This window comes from Anthonomus grandis, chromosome 16 (genome assembly GCF_022605725.1).
Source record: "Anthonomus grandis grandis chromosome 16, icAntGran1.3, whole genome shotgun sequence".
Classification (NCBI taxonomy): domain Eukaryota; kingdom Metazoa; phylum Arthropoda; class Insecta; order Coleoptera; family Curculionidae; genus Anthonomus; species Anthonomus grandis.
Window position 1 is genome coordinate 11,501,602 of NC_065561.1, and position 21,950 is coordinate 11,523,551.

Sequence of the window (21,950 nt, forward strand, 5' to 3'; positions counted from 1 at the left end):
AATTATTAACACGCTTTTGTATTTGTGTATATGTGTAACTAAATTTTTGAGCCCAATTTTCACTGGTTTCTAAAAGTCTGATCAACTGAAATTTTGCACACGTATCAAGAATCGATGACAATGGAATAATTTGATAACAGTTACCCTTTGTCCTTATAAGAACTGCTAGGATTTAAATGGGTCTGTCTATAGTTACACGGATGGCCAGCAGGATTTTGCTTAATTGTACGTTAAATTCATTCTATTTTCTATTTATCAAATTAGTAGACTTTTTCAGTTAACATTTATTTTATCGATTTTAATAGTATGAAAATTTGAACATGTCGCCGCCCTTGAAAGTATCTAGGTAGTATGAGATATTTTCAACAAGATAATAAATAATAGCTAAAAAAAACTAAAAAAACACGCTTTTATTGCGAATCGAACTAAAAAGTAGAAAATAATTTTTAATTAAAAAGAGTTTTTATTACAGTAGTAGAAGGTCGGACAATTAATCATAATTAATTACCTCAAATAAAAACCATAATAAAATTTAAGTTATTAACAGAATAATTTAAATCAATGTAAAAGCGTGGGGTGCATTTTACTTCATTTTCATAACTCTTCTGCTATAGATAGTAGCTAATAGAATAATTGTCATATTTAATATGCTCTCCACACTTTTTGCTTTGATCTGAATTATTATGTTAATAACTTAAATTTTACTATGAGTTTTATTTAAGGTAATTTATTATGATTGTCCGCCTTCTACGACTGTAATAACAACTCTTTCTAATTAAGAATTATTTTTTACTTTTTAGTTCGATTACTATTAAAAGCGTGTTCAATTTTTTTTTACACTATTATTTATTTAAAATTATTTTCACGTGTACAATACTCATTTGGATTTTGCTGTGTTTATTCTAAATCAACCTTTATACAGTGTGTGTGAGCCAAATGGAATAAATTAGCTAATAAATAGATGGGAGCATGTTGGAAAAAACGCTCGAACACGTCGATTAGTTTCTATAGTTGCACATTTTTTTTTCACAAAAAATTTTTATTCAGGGAGTATCAGATAACGGTGGCCAATACCAACTTGCACTCTGTATGTTAATTAATTTTTAGATTCCTCAGATCATTTAAGACATATTTTGTATACAATGTCCTATATCTATCTTTGACTGTTTCAGAAATATTAAGTAAAATTCAAAAAATAACATTTAGAAAAGAAAATTATTTATTTGTCGAAAATTGATACAACAAAAAAAATACATAATGCAAATCTAAACAATAATTTCAATGTAAGAGATGTTCAAAATGCTTACCACGAACGTCTTGGCAACAACCTACCCGTAAATAGAAATTTCTTCTAACGTTACTCAACATCTCAGGTGTGATCGATCTAATTGCCAGGGTTATACGTCTTCGTAAGTCAGCTAAGTCAGTGGGTTTAGTTTTGTATAGAATAGTTTTCACATATCCCCATAAGAAAAAGTCTAATGGCGTCAGATCAGGAGACCATGCTGGCCATTCCATCGATCCTCGCCTCCCTATCCACCGATCTGGAAATATTTGGTTGAGGTACTGCCGGACATTTATTTGATAGTGGGGTGATGCTCCATCTTGTTGACCCCATATCAAATTCGCTGGAACTTGTAGGTTTCCTGGATCAGGATACAAGTTGTCCAACGTTGGCACTACATTAATTTGAAGCAATTATAAATAATTATCGCCATTCAAATTGACCTCAATAAAAAAGGGACCTATGATCTGGTCTTCAATAATTCCTGCCCACACGTTAACCTTTTCAGAGTATTGAGTATTGTCTTCTCTTGTCCAGCAAGAATTTTCCCTGGACCAATAGCGGCAATTTTGACGATTGGCATGACTGTGAAGAGTAAAAGTGCACTCATCAGAAAACATGACATGTTCTAATTGGATCAAATTGCTGTCTAACATTGCCATCATTTGTTCACAAGAATACATTCTCCTGTCAAAATCGTCTTGCGTGAGCTCCTGGGTGGGTATAATTTTATAGGAATGCATTTTGTTTTCTTTTAATGTTCTAATAACTAATAAATAGCGAATATCGAGTACTAGGGCTGCTTTTCGAGTAGATGTATGTGGGTGTTCGTTAAACTCAAGCATAACAGTCAATTTGGTATCCTCACTTATTGCATTGGCAGCTGCTTTTTTTACCTGCCTAACATGGCCCAGCTCGCGGAATTGGTTTTCTATTTTACTAATTGTCCCTTGGGTTAAAGGCGGCAAATTTGAAAATTTTTCGTGAAATAAGCAAGCTACTTGCACTTGCGTCCGTATATTACTTCCGCAGCCAATCATCTGTAGAATTGTTATTTTGTGCAATTCTGTTAAATGAACTATGTTTCTGGCTTGTAGTTAATGAAATTCAAACGACTATAGCACTGACGACTACTTCTGTCATGCAACATGAGTCAACATTAAGTCTGGCATTTTAAACCAAATTAAACAACAATTTTTAGTTTTTTTTATTCTCATATCAATAAAAAGGAATGCTGAAATAGTTTTTGCTTGCTTCATCATTACCAAGACCTAAATAGGCAAGAAATATTAAGTGAGTTGTAGAAAATCTTGAAGAGGTTTTACCTGAACCGAAAATTTGGTAATTTTGCAATTACATTTAATTGAATAATTTAAGATTCGCTTATTAAAATTTTTTGAAACTTTTCACGAGGGTTTGCCAGATTGGTCTCTTCAAAAAGTTATCTTACATTTTTTCTGTGAAATGTACAGGGAAGCCAACAATTGACCCCCTTAAAATTTACATGGGATTTCCTATGTTCCGCTCGGCGACGCAAATATTAAACCATACCAACGAACCAAAATATTGAACCCGGTATATAGTACAATATGCTGAATCTAGTATAATATTCAACAAGTCATGAAATTAAAATTAAGAGTAAGAATGAATTTTTTTTTTTAATTTAATGATTCAAATAAGATTATATTTTTTAATATTATTGAGTAAGAGATGAAAAAAATAAAAGTTCAATCCTATTTAAACTTGCCAACGTTTCGCAAAATATATTTGTATCTTCAGGGCGAATTCAATACGTTTGACTTAAGTCAAAAAAAGGAAATAAAATGAACATTTATAAAGAAAGCTTTTTAGGTACGTGACATCAGACAATGCATGGATATATACAATACTCTTAAAATATAATTTATCACAGTAAAATAATTCTAATAGTAAAAATGCCTCCTGATTAGTTCCTTGCATAGATTAGCTTTATTTGTATTATCTTCCTCCATCAGGTATTTTGTTTTTCTTTTCTAAATAACTGTAGGTCACCGATCATGTAGTCTGCATTATTATTCATAATGGAATATGATATTGTTTGAGTGTTCCTCATTATGTAATCTCCACCTAATAATCCTATTAATATTCTGGTCTTTGTTTTGCTAATTTTTTAATTGATAGACTTGACCTGTAATCAACATCTGCTCTTTGTTGTGTATCATTTCCGTAGCTTTATATGATATATATCTGTAATCTATCCTAAGAAGGTAATTTTCTTTAGAATTACTTTCTAATAAGAAATCTAATCTTCAGAGGACCTTCGAGTTTTCATTGCCTGTCACTCCTGTATATTCGCTTTGCTCGTAGTTACTCTATCGTGTATAGCGAAGCTATTTCATGCTATATTTAAGTAAATTTATTGGTCTCAAGAGTATTTATTAAAAACTATCCGTGGATTTGGTAGTCTCTCCATTAGAGTAACCTTTTATCAGGTCACATACATCTTTATGACTTACGCTTGTAATATCTTAGTATATTTGCCTAGTAAAACAAAGCAATTGTATTTGGAATTAATGCTGTATAAGGTGGAATTAATGCTGTGTAAGGTTTATGAGCCTGAACCACTTCTTATATTTAATTCATTAGCTATACTATTTGAATTTCTCATTCTCGATTATTGAGCATTTTTGTTTTTCCAGTTCAGTCATAGAACTGAAAATAATATATTTGTAATAATTTTTGAAAAAGAGAATTTCTGACTTTTATTGGTATTTTTTAGTATGACTTTAAGACACCAGTCTATTTGACTCTTTTCAAAGGTTTAGAATAAATTTTATGATATCAGTGGATATGCTGCCCATTGCTTTAGTCATACAAAGAAAGGGATTTTTCTGGAGCAAAAAAATTATAAAGTGGTTGTTATCTTAACAAATATTCATTATTTGAGATTAAGTAAAATAAGTTTAATTATGAATATTTCAGTAGAATGTTATTTAATACGAATTTGAAAATCATCAATATTAGTATATTATAAATTTTTAAAAACACCTTGTGTCTGCCGCTCTTGTAGCTAGTTAGGAGTAACAAGTTTGCAATCGCTATATTATTTATATCGCCATTTATTTCATAAAATAACTGATTTAGAAATTTATGTAATCCAATTTTCACGATACACCACATCAAATTTGCAATTATTTTATAGGAGACAGGCACTAACAAGGCCACACCCATGCTCGAATTTTTCAAAAAACCAACATTATTTATGACAAATTGAGCGGTTGCATATAGGAAATAATGTCTTAATCTAGTTATACATAAACATGAGCCCCTCGAGGCATAATAAGTATAAATATTACAGCAAGAGTTAGATCTCCCGTCAAGTCGTGTCGGGCTAATAAATACTGGCGTATAACTTTTTTTTTACAAAATAATTAATTTTAAAGTAAACATTGGGGCAGCACTCAAGTGACGTGATTTAATTATGACTAAACAAGCTTGTAATTAAATATAATGAGTGTATGGGTAGATGAATTACGTTTTTGTTTTAATATGAAATATCTTAATTGATTAGGCAGGTAATGGGTACGTTCGTTGGCACTTGATGAGGTTATAAAAAAGGAGGATATGTATGTACTTTGAACGGGATATGACATTACCATTTTATTTATCATTGATTTTGATTAAAATCATGGGTTTTTAATAAATCTTTCTTTTGATCTCTATGCCTTGTTTTAAAACGTGTGCCAATCTATTAAAAGATCGAAAAATCCAAAACTGTTGAAAGTAATACATGGAAGCCATTTTTGATCTGTCAAATTTTGATCTGCCTTTTGATAGAGTGAAACATCGAAAAATGGTAGAAATTCTAAAAAATGCAGGTTTGTGTGGAAAGGACATCAGAAATGAGTCAACAGAGGAAATGAAGATACTGGCATATTTTGAAGCCTTAAAACTCACAGAGTCAGAATTATCCGTAAATAGATAAAAAGTGAACAATATTCATTTTGCAGACAATAAGGTCGTTTCTCTGACAGCATAGAAGGGTTAGAAAATCTGATAAATAGAATAACAGAGTTCAGTCAACTATATGGCCTAGATAATCATATTAAAAATACAAAACTAATAATTATAATCAAGGATAATATTATTAACTATTAGCCTATAATCAAGCAAAAACCGATAGAATGAGTGAGCAGTATTACTTATCTCGCAACTCTGGTGAACGAGAAATGGAATAATTCGAAGCAGGAAATACGAAGCAGCATTCAAAAGACCAGGACTATATTCAGCAACATGTGATATTTATTTACAAGATATTACTAAATATTGCAAGCTAAGGACTGCGCTGTTAAGTGTTCTTTATCCTGTTTTACGAGGTATAAGTATGAACACTTACTGAAGCCACAATGAAGAAACTGGAAGCATTTGAGTTATGGTTATATCCTAGAATATTGAAAATATCATGGACTTTAGACCACATAAGAAATATCGAGGTTCTTAGCAGAATGGGCAAGAAAAAGGAACTGGTTAATAGTGTGAAGGAAAGATACCTTCAACACGTAATGAGAAATGAAAATAGATTCCACTTTTGAAGACTTTTATCTTCCAAAGAAAACAAAGTGTGGGTATAAGATGAATCTCATGGTTAAAAAACCTTAGAATCTAATTTGGTATGAGTACAACTGAATTATTCCTGGCTGCAGTAATCAAAATTGAGATAACTAACATCCGAAATGAATAGAAACTATAAGAAGAAGAACCATAAAAAAAATTAATAAATCAGTATTTAATTTTTTTTTGTTTCAATTGGTAAAGTTAAAAACCATATCATTCTTATTTTGGTATTTATTTAAACCATTGCCTGTTTATCCTAAAAACTGTTGCAACATAAATCAAATTATTATTAATACTACTGAGTACTTAAATATTATTGCTAAAATCTCTTAGCGATCCCTCAAATTTATTGAATTACAATCATCTTTGTGTTACCCCATTTTTCAATCTGTACCAAGAAAGAACTAATTTCTTAATAATATAGAGAAAGAAAAATTATGTTAATATGTTTAAAAACAAAAATGTAAATGCTCAAGGTACATATGAAAACTGAATTAAATTATCAAATAGGAGATGACTAATCATGGTCAGTAAATCAAATATTATTGCCGTAAACTAAATATCTGTCTACCAATATGCTAAAATTTAACATTAAGTAAAAAATTTAGGATAGATCATAATTTGCATTAAGATCTTGTCATAAATTTAAAATAACTTTACAATGATTCCACGTTATTCAAGAATATGAAAATTTATAAATTTAGTATTTATCCTTAGATCCTTGTCTACAATTACTTGTCTACAATATCGCGCGTGTCAGAAACGCTTCGTTTATATATACTTGCAAGATTTCCTGATCACGTGTGAGTCGCGTTCTGTACACAGGAATCTGACGAATCTGAAGTTCTCTTCTTCTCCTTCTCCTTGTTCATATTCGTTTTCTTCTTCTCCGACTTCTTCTTTGTTCTTCATGGAAAGTATAAGCGCATATCTTCCGTTACTTTTGGACCTATCCATGCCTTCCATTGCGTATCTTATTTATCAGTAGAATTTAAGGATAGGGTTTGCTAAGTATGCTTGCAATTACGCATATTAGGCGTTCTGTGCCAATTCTAGTAAACCTAAGTAATCGTGATGCGCTAGGATATTAATGAGTATAATATAAATGAGTGCAGCATACGGTGCTAATGTGCTTTGCCTATTGAAGTCTATTAGCTAGAGGCCTCAATTTTAATCTTCTGTGTTATCAGGCATTTCACAATTTGTCTCATTAAGTTTGATAGGGGATTGTGCAATATGGTTGGTATATTCAGTGTTTCTGCTGACGCTATTATCCTCTTAAAGTACATTGAGTTTTCTGGAATAAAGAGCTGTCATACAATAGGAAACGCCATACATCCGAAAACGCCGATTTTCTTGGATATGAAGAGTGTTTCTATTGCAAAATCAATGTGGATTCACATCACTCTAACATCGACAGTTATTTTTGTGTATAGCACCATGAAAATATTACGTACACGTATCCTATAAAAACAAATTCTTAAGAACAGATGTGCATTATTGAACAAACTTAGGTACATTAAGTAAAGAAAAGTTCAATATCATATTAGCAACAAGAAAACGGCATCCCAAGAAAAAGAGTTAAATTATGCGATCGAGTTTAATATAATATAATGTTTATGTCCAAATAGCTTAATATAATTTAAGGATTTTTATAAGGTGAAAAAAATATATTACAAAGGTAAACATTTCAAGCAGTTCTTAACGTTTAACGTATTAATCTGAAAACATTTGTAACTTAACTTTACATTAAGTTTTACCTTTAAATTTTAGATCTCTGTTCAATAATTCTCTACACTATTAGTGGAATTTATCATTGTTAAGTTGTTTATCTCGTGTGCCAGCAATATATATGTACAAAATAGAAAATATATAAAAAAAAATACATTAAAATAAAACTACTTAGAAGTAAAAATCGCCTGTGATCTGGTGATTGTAAATAAGATAAGGTTCCATCTATATGTTGTTTCAAAATACCGTCTGCATTAATGTATCCGTCCTTAATCTTAATAGCGCATGATGCCATAAAGGTTTTTCTAATATTAACCAAAAATATCCAATATTTTTGCCGCAATGCTATAATCATTAAACTAAATAAAAGAGTTTTTGTCAAAAATTAAACTAATTGAAATGTCAAGAAAAGTGGTATTAAAAAAAAATTGAATAATTTAAAAGTGATTAAAAGTTTTTACATTGTTTCTGCTTATGGCGACCAATAATTTAAAGAGATGAAATTTAAAAGAACAAATCTTTTTATTAAATAATCTGAATTGGATTCCCAGTAGAAGTTGAACAAGTTAAAGGACTACAAACCAGTCTAGAAAATTAATTATACCCTAAAAAAAATTATCAACCTACTTAAACTGCAAAGTAAAACCAAAAAAGTAGAAGAAAAATGAAAATAATTAATGTTTTTACATTTTTGTAACATGAAATTTAAAATACGCTTTATGAATGATAATATTATTTATATGAAGTATTCGAATAATATTATATTATGAAACATACATATTTTATAATATTGAGTTACTCAGATTTTAACGAGTGCAGCTACAATTTCTTTTATATAATTTTATTTCAATAGTAAATTACATTTATCTTAAATTTGTAACCAAATTTAATTTATTTTTCTTAGCAAGTTTTTTAATAAATGTTAGAAAAGCTTTGACATATTGAAAAAATATGAAAGCTTACTATTATTACTACATGCCTTTTTAATCTCCAATATTAAAATTCATATGTGAATTCCATCTATAACAAACTTAATTTTGATTATTAACGTATAAGTAACGTTAAAGAAATTACTAGCTTTTCAATATTTTTAATAAATATTTTAAGACTAATATTCTAACTTTATTATCTAATCATTACTTAAGTGTTACAATAAACTAAAAAATACATTTGTTCAAGGCCTAAAGGTATTATTATGGTATGCTAGAATGGAAGTGCATTGTGGAACAGGATTAGGCACTGCTTGTTATACACTGGTTCAGGAAGAAAACTTGAAACGCTTTTTGGAAAAAACATGACCTCTTACATACAGGTGTAACAAGCAATAGAAATACGGACAAATGTTGATTCTTGACCGTACGGACATACGAAATAGAAAAAAACATCTATACAAAATAGATATGTAACACGAAGGACTCTATAGAGTATGAGAGCAAGATAGCGAGTTAGTTACTATTCAATACTAATATCGGGAGGAAAATTCGTAGGAAAACATTACTTAGGCTATTGAATTCGGGAAAATTTATTCGGCTTCCTAAATATTCTGAATATAATCTTTGTTTTAAATAAATCCTAAGAAATTCTACCTTTTTGGAAACATCCAACTTAATATATATATAAATATATAAGATTCTAAACGTCTTAAAGGAGTTTTTATTTATTTAAATATTATATTAATCTTATAAATTAGATAACGAATATTAATTGTAATCAATAATCATAACTAAATAAGGTTTTGCATTCCTGTTGGGCGCCAAGATTGTTTAAAGTTATTAATTTTTTTCTTGTAAAAAGTAATCAGTTAAAAATTCTTTTTATATTACTAAGAAAATAGATCAATTAATTTCTGTCTATTTTATCTAGAACTATTTTTTTATAGAATTTACTTCTATGGAAATGTGTATTCGATATGTAAATGAATATGATTTATTAAGTAATTAAAGATATACATTAATGAATATATATTTAGGCATTTACTAAAGATAATAATATAAATAATAAATATTATTTTGTTAAGTATTTTATTTTAGTAGTTTTCAATTCTAAGGGTTAAGTTAGATGTGGGGTCGTTCAAGCCGTTTAAATATTTTTTTTTACTTTTTGTCAACGTTGCGGCCTGTAATTGGGCCTTCTTCAGGGCAAACAGAAAAAACAAAGCTTTTCGTTTGACAGTATAAAGCAAAACATTGGTTTATCTTTTGACGATTCCTTTACAGAAGTACTGGTGTGCAAATAACAAGATTAAAATAACTAAATCCACAAAAACCTTTAAACGAAAAGCATTGATTTTTTTTTGTTCTCCCTAAAGAAGGTCTAATATAGGCCGAAACGTTGGCAATAAAGACAAAAAGATTTAAACGACTTGGATTTTACTTGATCTCACAACCCTCTTAACCCTTAAAACATAAAACAACTAAACTAGGTCTCTAATATAATATATTTAATAGGTTATACTTTTATCAAACTATATTGTAAAAAGTAAATATATTATGTTTAATTAAAGTTAGTTTTTTTCATAGGTTATCATAGCGAAAAATAATCTTACCAATTCCAAAAATTTCACCTACCAATGCATAAAAAAACATCTAAATACTCGTGAATATAACCAAGTCCATTTATATGAAAATTTAAAAATCTGAGCTTAATTAAATTTGTATTGCATATAAGTACTAAAAAAATTAACTTTAAAGAAGACTAAAACAAACTGTGTAACAAATAAAATTATACTTACTTAGAAAACACATAATAAAAGATTATTTATAGCTATAATTTTTTATGAACGTTTCTGTTGGGCACCAACATTATTTTAAATTATTTTGAGACGACATATTTTTTTATATTTATTTATGAAAAAGTCGAAAAAATTTATTTTATTTTTTTATCAATAGACAAGTTATTCAAGTTTAATTCTTGTCAAAAGTTTAAACTAAGCAAATAATTTTTTATGTATTTTTTTAATTTATGGCAATTTGGGTATTTTTTTCATTACTTAGAATTATGAATACTACATTTAAATTAAAATACTGTAAATATTTTTTATTAAATATTAGAAAGTTTCAAACACTTTGACATATTAAAGTAAATTTATTTTAAAACTTTGACATATAAAAGACTACTATTATTACTACATCCCTTTATAACCTTCCAATTTAAAAATACAAATCTGATTTAGTATTAAATGTTTATGCAACAGACTTAATCGATTCGATATTTAGTGTACAAAAGTAGTAAAATAAAATAAGACGTACCCTTATTTAGGGCCTTAACTTATTATAGTATGCTAGATCGGACGTGCATTGCGAAACAGGATAAAGAATTGCTTGTTATACACTGGTTTAAGAGGAAAACTTGAAACACTTTTTAGCAAATCATATTATACACTGGTGTAACAAGCAATAGAAATACAGACAAACCCTCGATATCAGGGACATACGAGATAGTAAAGTTTGATAACGAGTCAGCTTCTTATAAAGTTTTTAAAAAAATAGGATGTTTTTAAATACTTAATGGAGTTTAATTCTTAAGACATTTAGTAAGAAATATAAGATTACTTTTATATAATAGATGACGAAGAATTATCATAATAAATAATCATCATTTAATAATATTTTAAATATCTGTTGGGCGCCAAGATTATTCAAAAAAATTTTAAATCTACAATTTTTTTTGGTAAAAAAGTATTCTGGAATTTTTTTTTTTATATTTATTGTTATTTTTTGTATTTATTACATTACTAAAAAACAGATCATCAACATTTTTTGTAAATATAAGTTAATCTTTTGTTAAATTAAGTTACAAAGTATTTATCTTAATAAAAAATGCCTAATTATGTTAATGTATTTTTTAAATTAATTTATAAATTTTAAAATATCATGTCAAATTCCAATTCAAATGTTATACTTATAAAATTGTTTATGCCCTAAGTCACAAGTGACTTATCGGGATATAGTATTATAGAATACAATAATAATTTAACAATAAATTTGAGAGTTCATTATGAAACCAAAATTAAATTAACTAAGATTAATTGTGTAAAAGTAATATTAAAATTAATTTATTTTTCTATTTTATTAATAAATATTATTTGCAAATATACTAGTAATTATAACCAGACTTGGATGCCTAATCTGTGTGAATTTAAAATATTTATTTACGTTAAAAAAGGTAACTTTAACAAATATTTTTTAGTTACACCGTCTACATTTAGTTATGCGTACATTAAGCAGTTTGTTTTTATAGCCTTGCAATCGTTTGGTATAAGATTAAAGATTCCTGGCCCTACATCAGAAATAAGACGTTGACACTAGTAAATAATAAAAAAAAAATTTTTTTCGTGTGATAGACCGACTGAGTAGTTAAGGCTTTATGGTAGAATTTTATAAATATTCTTATTTTTTATAAAGTTAAGCGTGCTCTTTATGTGAAGTTTTCTTACTGCAAGAGAGTGCTGCAGTACCCCATATTCTTATACCATAATTTAGAATGGATTCAACTAGAGCCTGATATACTACTCCTGAGGCCTAATTTGGCGTAATTGATTAAACTTATAAATTGTTTGCCTTATCTTTTTAGTTATGTAATCAATATGCATATAGTATATTAAGTTTTTATCAATTTAAATACTGAGGTATTTCATGTATAAAACTGAGGAAATATTGGAATCACAAGTGAAATTTTCCATCTGATTTGCTAAATAAGGATAAATATGCCTTGATAGTTCCAAAGGTTCTGCTTGCTGATTACTGCTATAAATAAAATAATTAATAAATTTGGTTTTATTACTATTTTAAGTTAGGGGACCCTGATCCGTTCAAAGTTTCATTATTCTATAATATTTTTCATAGCTTTTATTAGAATTACAGATCATCAGTGTAACAAATAACAGAACAATTTATTTGAGGTAAAATGTTTGTAGGGTTCTTCATATAGATCAAAAATAAAAGTGGCTCTAGGTCTGTAACCTGTGGCACACAATATTTAACAATATCTATCTCTCCAATAAGGCTATCAATTTTTACTTGTTGCATTCGATTAATAAGGTATAATTCAAATTGTGCTATTTCAGTACTTTATTATTATTCGCTATAATATTATTACTTTATTATTCGCTCTTGCAAGTATTGAATTGCGCCCTCACTACTCATTTTACTTTGAAAACCAATTCGACAATCTGATAATAATTTGTTATTTTCCAAATGAATTTCCAATTTAATTTTATTGCACTTTTTAAATAATTTATTTAGCGTACTCGTTATGCCAATAGACCAATAGTTTTTAACGCACTGGATATCACCAGACTAATAAATATGGGAGTTATTATGAACTTTTTCAGAATATTTGGGTAAATGCCTGTTCTTAGTACTAGATTTATAATGTGTAGTAAGGGCTTCATTAAGGCTATATGATTATCCCTAATTATTAATGCAGAAATATCATATTTGGCACATGAAGTGAAAGACATATTTATTTTTAGATATGTTTTCTGTTAAGGTTTTTCCCGATATTACAGTAATCTATGTCAGTAGATTTGTATATAAAATAACAATATTCCTATTCCTAGAAGTAAATTTCATGACATTTTATGACAATTTAACTAATTTAAACCTAACAAAAACACTTGAACTATAATTTTTCCAATAAAAATTCCAACTCATGGATATAATCAAACCCACTTATATAAAAATTGCAAAATGTCTGTTTTAAATAAATTTGTATTGTTTATAAGTACTAAAAAATTAACATTAAGGGAGACATGAAACAAGCTAAGTAAAATATAAAATATTGTCAAGAATAATCTATGAAAAGGATATCTATAGACATACTTTTATATAAATGTTTTTGTTGGGCACCAAAATTATTGCAAATTATCTTAAGTTCGCATTTTTTCATATTAATTTATTAAATATATAATACAGAAATTCATTCAATTTTTTTTTTACTAAAAAGCAGATATACTCAAAGAAAAAACTCATATTACTAAAAAATTAGGTTAATAAAAAATTTGCCTATATTATTTATTTTATAAGTTACATTAATTTACCCTAATTTTATATAAATGTTTTTGTTGGGCACCAAAATTGTTGCAAATTATTTTAATACTACATATTTTTTAATATTAATTCATAAAAAAGTACTACGGTCAAAGATTTTATTTTGTTTGTACTTAAATGCAAATAAGCTAATATTGATTTAAAAAAAATGATTGAAGCCAAATATCAAGTTATTTTTTATCATGTCGTATACCAAAAATTATAGAAATTATATTTATTTAATTAGGTACGTTAATTTACCTTAAGCAACAGATGAATGGGCGGACTAATGGTTGGTGTTTTTTTCTTTTCTTGGTTACATAGACACGACTTTATCCACGGCATTTCCTTAAAAAATATTTACAACTTTTGGAGTTCTGTCCTTCCTTACACTTTCACAAAGAGTCAATTATATAAGTTTCTTTTTTAAAAACCAAAATTATTTATTCAAAAAAGTTTTTAGACGCATCAAAAGTACCGCCTTTTATTACTATCTCAAATCATGTTCAAAAAAAAAATTGTTTGTTATTGTGCGGGTCACGTGTCGTATACGACGTACTGGCGCTTAGCCACCACCGCGTTTCTCTTTCGTCGTCATGATGGCTTTGGCTTTCGTAGTGTTCGAAGTCCCGGTCGGAACTAACAGAAACAGAGCCGGTGAAAAACAACTGCCGGCTATGGCGCTGACGACGACAACGGCGTCTGTGACGTCGGGACGCGCGACCGGACTCCTCCGCATCAGAGCGCTCGCCGCTCTTTGATCTAGACAAAGAGAGCTGCTGGAGCAGCTCGAGATAGAGCTCTATGAGATGAAGCCACTACTACTGCATCGTATCGGTTGGATAGAAGCGCTAGAGCTCAGATTACAAAGCAGTCTTCCTAGAGTTATTTCGTTGTTCCTAATGAGCTATCTAATGATTGTAAAATTATAGGCAATAGCTGCATATTGATAAAGAAATACTACAACTGAACAAGTTAATTTAATTAAAGGAAGTTTGAAAGACTTGATAGTCTATTATATACATACATACTGGGGTAACAACCAACATACAAATATTGACTCTCGACATCAAAGACTTACGAAAAAGAATAATTTAGCAGAAAATAGATATGTAATATAAAGGATCACTTTGTACAGTATAAGAGAAAAATAACAAGTCAGCTTCTTATATATTTTTAAGGTACCCTTACTCACTGAGGAACCAATTGCTATTCAGTAATATTACGAGGAAAATAGGAAGAAAAAATATTAGTAATTTAATTTAGGGAAAATTATAAAGCTTTTTAAATATATTGAATACAATCCTTGTTTCAAACGATTTTGTGAGACATTGTATACCTTTCATAAAAATGAATATATTTAAATAGGTTCATTTAAAAATATAAGATATTTTAAGTCTTAAAGGGGTTATTAAGTATTGTTTTTTAATTCTGTTGGGCGCTAAAATTACTTCAAAATATGTTAAATCCGCATTTTTTCAAGATTTGTAAAAATAGTACTATGTTAAGAAATCTGTTTACTTAGATTAAAATGCATAAATAAGAAACAGACAAATGAATAATTATTGCAAATATAAGTAAAAAAAATATATTAAATTTTAGGAATAAAGTATGTCAATATAAATATAAAATTAAAGCCCTCGCCACTCTTTGACCTAGACAAAGAGAGCTGCTGGGCCAGCTCGAGATAGAGCTCTATGAGATGATGCTACTACTACTGTATCGTATCGGTTGGATAGTAGCGCTAGAGCTCAGATTACAAAGCAGTCTTCCTAGAGTTATTTCATTATTCCTAATGAGCTGTTTTATGATTATGAAATTATAGACAGTAGTTGCATATTGATAAAGAGATACTACAACTGAAAAAGTTAATTTAATTAAAGGAAATTTGAAAGACTTGATAGTCTATTATATACATACATACTGGGGTAACAACCAACATACAAATATACACTCTCGACATCAAATACTTACGAAAAAAAAAATTCAGTAGAAAATAGATATGTAATACCAAAGATAATACTACTACGAGTAGTAGTATTATCTTTGGTAATACAAAGGATCACTTTGTACAGTATAAGAGGAAGATAACAAGTCAGCTTCTCATATATTTTTAAGGTACCCTTACTCACTGAGGAACCAATTGCTATTCAGTAATATTACGAGGAAAATAGAAAGAAAAATTATTAGTAATTTAATTTAGGGAAAATTATAAAGCTTTTTAAATATATTGAATACAATCCTTGTTTCAAACAATTTCAGACATTGTAAACCTTTCATAAAAATGAATATATTTAAATAAGTTCATTTAAATATATAAGATATTTTAAGTCTTAAAGGGGTTATTAAGTATTGTTTTTTAATTCTGTTGGGCGCAAAAATTACTTCAAAATATGTTAAATCCGCATTTTTTCAAGATTTGTAAAAATAGTACTATGTTAAGAAATCTGTTTACTTAGATTAAAATGCATAAATAAGAAACAGATCAATGAATAATTATTGCAAATATAAGTAAAAAAAAATTAAATTTTAGAAATAAAGTATGTCAATATAAATATAAAATTAGAGCACTCGCCACTCTTTGATCTAGACAAAGAGAGCTGCTGGAGCAGCTTGAGTTAGAGCTCTATGAGATGAAGCCACTACTACTGCATCGTATCGGTTGGATAGTAGCGCTAGAGCTCAGATTACAAAGTAGTCTTCCTAGAGTTATTTCGTTGTTCCTAATGAGCTGTTTTATGGTTGTAAAATTATAGACAGTAGTTGCATATTGACAAAGAGATACTACAACTGAAAAAGGTAAATTAATTAAAGAAAGCTTAAAAGACTTGATAGTCTATTACATTCTGGTGTTAGAAGTAATTGAAATACAGACAAGCGTTGACTCTCAATATCAGGGACTTACGAAATAGCAAAAATTCAGCAGAGAACTTATAGAAAATTAATACATAATATGAAAGATCACTTCGTAGAGCACAAGAGGAAAATAACAAGTCAGCTTTTCAGATAATTTTAAGGTATTCACTGAAGAGCCAATTGCTATTCAGTAATATTACGTGAAAAATTGGAAGAAAAATTATTAATTATGTAAGTTAGGGAAAACTATACAGATTCTTAAATATATTGAACACAATCTTTGTTTTTTACAAAAATCTAAAATATTTTAAGTGTTAAAGGAGTTATTAAGTACTGTTTTGTAATTCTGTTGGGCGCCAAAATTACTTCAAAATATGTTAAATCTGCATTTTTTCAAGATTTGTAAAAATAGTTCTGTGTTGAGAAATCTGTTTACTTAGACTTAAATATATAAATAAGAAACAGATCAATAAATAATTATTGCAAATATAGGTAAAAAAAAATAAATTTTAGGAATAAAGTATGTCAATATAAATATAAAATTAGAGCGCTCGCCACTCTTTGATCTAGACAAAGAGAGCTGCTGGACCAGCTCGAGATATTACGTGAAAAATTTGAAGAAAAATTATTAATAATGTAATTTAGGGAAAACTATAAAGATTCTCAAATATATTGAACACAATCTTTGTTTTTTATAAAAATATAAGATCTTAAATCTTAAAAAAGTTATTATTAATAAAAAGTTATTAGAGATAAAGATGCGTCTTCCTAATACCATTAGCCACCTATTGCAAACATTTTAACAAGTTGTTTTTTGACAGGGTATTTCTGAAACGGCTGGTGGCAGTCAATCTGTACTTAGAAATAGAAACGCTAAAGTATCCAATCCTCAGAATCACTAGGATTTTTATACAGTGAGTCTTTTAAATATAATGAATGGTTTGTGTGCAACTTTCTACTTGTCTAGTAACTAATAATAGTTTTCTGTACAGCAATCTAAACTTAAAACGGGACATACAACTAGTGAATATTAGTCACAACATAAATAAGACTTTAAATTACGAGACAGATTTACCACTAACCAAAACTTTATTTTACTTTCGATACCTGTTTCGCTAACGATGTTAGCATCTTCTTAAAAAAGTTTTCATCATAAGCAAAATACGTGTCGAGAGTAAAATAAAGAGTTTTGATTAGTGGTGAAACTATCTCGTAATTTGAGTGTCTCACCATAGGACTATAATAAAACCTCTTGACCTATCAATTTCTGCTATTATGGTAGCTTTTGATTACATCTTCTTTACACGTAAGACTTACCAAATATTTCATATTTATCACAAAATATGATTTCGTCCGTCATTATTAGATTAAACTTTTAATAACCTTGCGGCTTAAAGATATTGTCAGTACTCTTAAGCAGAGATGTTATTTACGAATACGCATGCTTTTTGTTAATAAATCAATTCCAAAATAATAAAATAGAAAAAAACTTACTGAAGCTTTCGTTGAATATTGGTTAATAATTTTGTTCTTTGTTTAGACCAGAAGATGTTTATATCATTTGCAACTTGTTTAAAACACCCGTTGTCGTTTTATTTTTGATCTATTAAAATGCAGACAAATGTTGCCAGTCGACAATTAAAACCTTACGAAATAGTAGAATTCAGCAGAAAATACCTATAGAAGATAGATATGTAACACAAAGGAACTCTATGTAGAGTATGAGAAGCACATAACGTGTTAGCATCTCATATATTTTTTAAGCGCCGTACTCACTGAAGAACCAGTTGCTATTCAGTATTATTACGAGTAATTCAATATTTTTTTGTGATTCTGTTGGGCGCCAAAATTACTATAAATTGTTCAAAATCTGCCTATGACAATTTTTAATATTTGTAAAAAAGAAATCTGTTTAATTAAAATAAAATGCATAAATATATGTATTAATAAAAAACAGGTCGAAAAATTAAATTATTCCAACTATAAGACATTTTTTGTAGAGTTTTCAAGTTATAAAATATTTACTTTAATAAAAGAAATACATACTTGCAAACGGCAAAATATAATTTGTCTCTGACTAGAAGGAAACTACATTTTGTAACAGGTATCACAATTGGTCACTGTCAATCAAATAGTCATCTATTTAAATTGAAACTAAGCAAATGAAGAATGGACAATAAAACACAGAATTTTTAATCGTCTCTCTCTTGCCAATACACAACAGAATTCCCGGTGTATCCCATAGATCCGTTTGATCAAAGGATCTCCCCTCGGCTAATGTCATCGCTAAAGTTGATGTGTTAGGCTAGATGACAAGTTGAGTGTGGTTTCTTGTCTCTTTCAATAAATGCGTACAATGTGCCTGCAGCACTAACTAAATGTAAACAAAATAAATGTTCTGTAAATTAGAAATATTATAAAGAGTGCTCTAACAGAAGAGAAAAAGTTAGTAAAAGTTATCTAATTAAGGCAAAAGACTTTGGACTGGTTTGAGAAACCTTAATATTAAGACCTAAAGAAAATTGTGAAGTCGCACCCAATTTATGCGACCCATATTAATGACTTTCTTATCAGTGTTCTTAAGCAGATATGTTATTTACGAATGCGCATGGTTTTTTTTTAATAAATCAATTCTAAGTTTAAAAACTAGGAAAAAACTTGAAGTTTTTGTTTTTATCTTTAATTCAATATTGGTTGATAGTTTTTTTCATTGTTTGGACCAGAAGATGCAATATCGTTTGCAACTTGTTCAAAACACCTTCTGCCATTTCATTTTCGATCTATTGAAATACAGACAAATGTTAAACAATAGGAACTTACGAAATAGTAGAATATAGCAGAAAATACCTATAAAAGATAGATACGTAACACGAAGAAACCCTGTGCAGAGTATCAGAGAAAGATAACGAGTTAGCGTCTCATATAATTTTTAAGCGCTGTACTCACTGAAGAACCAATTGCTATTCAGTATTATTACCAGTAATTCAATATTTTTTCGTAACTCTGTTGGGCGCCAAAATTACTTCGAATTGTTCAAAATCTGCCTATGATTATTTTTAATATTTGTAAAAAAGAAATTTGTTGAATTCAGATAAAATGTATAAATATATGTATAAATAAAAAACAGGTCAATGCATAAAATTATTCATAAAGTTAATAAGTTACAATAAGGTTTTTAAGTTACAAAATATTTATCTTAATAAAAGAAATTTACGGCAATACGTAATTTGTCTCTGACTAGAAAGAAACTACATTTTGTTACAGGTATCACAATTGGTCACTGTCAATCAAATAGTCATCTAATTAAATTGAAACTAAGTAAATGAAGACAAGATAATAAAACATAGTCTTTAATCGAGTCTCTCTTGTCAATACACAACAGAATTCCTGGTATATCCCATAGATCCGTTTGATCAAAGGATTTCCCATCGGCGCCAATGTTGTATCATCGCTTAATTTGATTTGTTGGGCTAAATGATAATCTGAGTGTGGTTTCTCGCCTCTTTTAAAAAAAGCATTCAATGTGCCTACTGGGGCCCAAGTGCTGTAATATTAATAAATATAAACAAAGTAAAAAAGTAATTATGCTGCAATATGATAAATCACGCAAAAGGCTTTGGACTGGTTTGAGAAACCTTAATATTAAAACCTTCAGAAAATTGTGAATTTCCACTCATTTTAAAGTGTCTTTAATAAGTCAGATAATTGCCCTATAAAGACACACTTTTACTTTAATAATAAATTTGCCAATACTAATTTTAACTTTCTGATAGTAGTAGTTAGGTTTCTAGTAGGCCAATATAGTGTGATGTAAATAATAAAAAACTTTAAAGCAAATGCTGCGGGATCTGACATTATAATGCTCTCAATGATAAAGATGTATCTTCCTGAGATCATTAGCCACGTATTACAAATCTTTTTAACAGTTGCTTATTGACGGGTATTGCCCAAAAGCCTAGAGGTAGTCGTTATTCCCATCCCTAAAGTACGCAATCCTTAGAATCCCCAAGAGTTGCGTCTAGTGGGTCTTTAAAATGTAATTTTCAGTCCTTGAACGAGTTTTTTTGTGAGTGTGAACTTTCTACTTTCCTAATTACTAATAACTAACTAATATTCCTCCTGTATAGCAATCTGGATTAAGATTGGGACGTAGCACAACTAGTGCAATATTGAATATTATTACTGAATAAGAGCTGTTGATGTTATTGTGGTTGCCTCGATTACTTCAAGGCATTTATTGTTATAGATTATTACTTATTTATTAGCAAATTAAAATACTATAGGTGAAATTATATGGCTTTATTTTTTTTGAAAAGATTCTTATGAAATCGTACACAAAGAGTACGTAAATATAACAGCTTTTCTCATTTAAAATTTCAGGGGTGCCACAAGGGTTAATCTTTGGGTTTCTTTTATTGGTTCTTTATACACCAGACCTACCAAGCATTTTATATTCATCAAAAATTCACCAGCATGCTGACGATACACAATTTATTCATTACGTTGATTCATAAATTGCTTCGTTTTTCAATATTATATTGAACGACATATTAATTCAATTTTCTGGTAGTATGAATGTGCTGAGTCTTTTTGCTAATAAATCAATTCTAAATTTCAAATCTTTATTTTAATATTTTTTGATAGTTTTCTTTCCTTGTTTGGGTCAGAAGATGCAACATTGATTATAACGTGTGCAAAACACCTGTTGCCGTTTTATATTTGATCTAAGTTTGAGTCTCACAGAATTTGTGATTTGAAATAGCTTTAAATACCTTATCTTTATTAATTCTTGCTGGTTACTTTCTTATATTGTTTATTTAACACTAAAATTCAAGCAAATCAAAATCGCAAATAATATACTATTTAAGGGACACGGTCAATTCAATAATTGTATTTCTATTTGTAAAAGGTTTTCTTGTATAGAATTATAATATGTATATGAAGGTTCAGAGTTTAAGTAGTATTTAGGTACAGCAATCAAAGGCAAATAAGACAATGTGTCTGCTTAATAAAGACGTTTTATTAATAACCTTTTTTTTGTTGCATAATTTTATATTTACATTAACGTTGATTGTTTAATTAAAAATATTCTATTTCTAAGGCTATTAATCGTAAAACACAATTTTGATTGATAACCATGCTTTATTATAACCATTGCAATAATTTAATTAAAATAGAACAATTTATTACTAATTTTAATAAAATTAATAACGTGACAATTATTGAAATGATATGCACTTTCTGTTACCTCTTATCATTTGCATCTATCACATAAGCTACTTAACTCATCCATATTTTAAATTCATAATATTTCGTTTCCAATACGAAATATCGATGGTATCTGAACCTGGACCACCGTGGTAGTCACCGTCGTAATGGTGACTGATAAAAATCAAACCCGTGATTGAGAAGTGCAAGTTTATGTGCCACGGTTTCGGCGTATCGGATTTGCGTAT

The 21,950-nt window shown here is 28.6% G+C and overlaps 1 protein-coding gene across 5 annotated transcripts in view; it reads right to left on the minus strand.

The window, feature by feature from the left end:
* Positions 1–14,270, minus strand: part of LOC126745591 (tensin-1) — a 572,168-nt gene extending 557,898 nt beyond the window's left edge. For 3 of the 5 annotated variants that reach the window (XM_050453497.1, XM_050453499.1, XM_050453498.1), the window contains exon 1: positions 13,900–14,270. In XM_050453497.1, coding sequence (XP_050309454.1) covers positions 13,900–13,983 — 84 coding nt within the window. In that variant the 5' untranslated portion in view covers positions 13,984–14,270. The remainder of the gene's footprint in view (positions 1–13,899) is intronic. The other 2 variants (XM_050453501.1, XM_050453502.1) reach the window with 1 other exon arrangement.
* Positions 14,271–21,950: the final 7,680 nt, after the last annotated feature.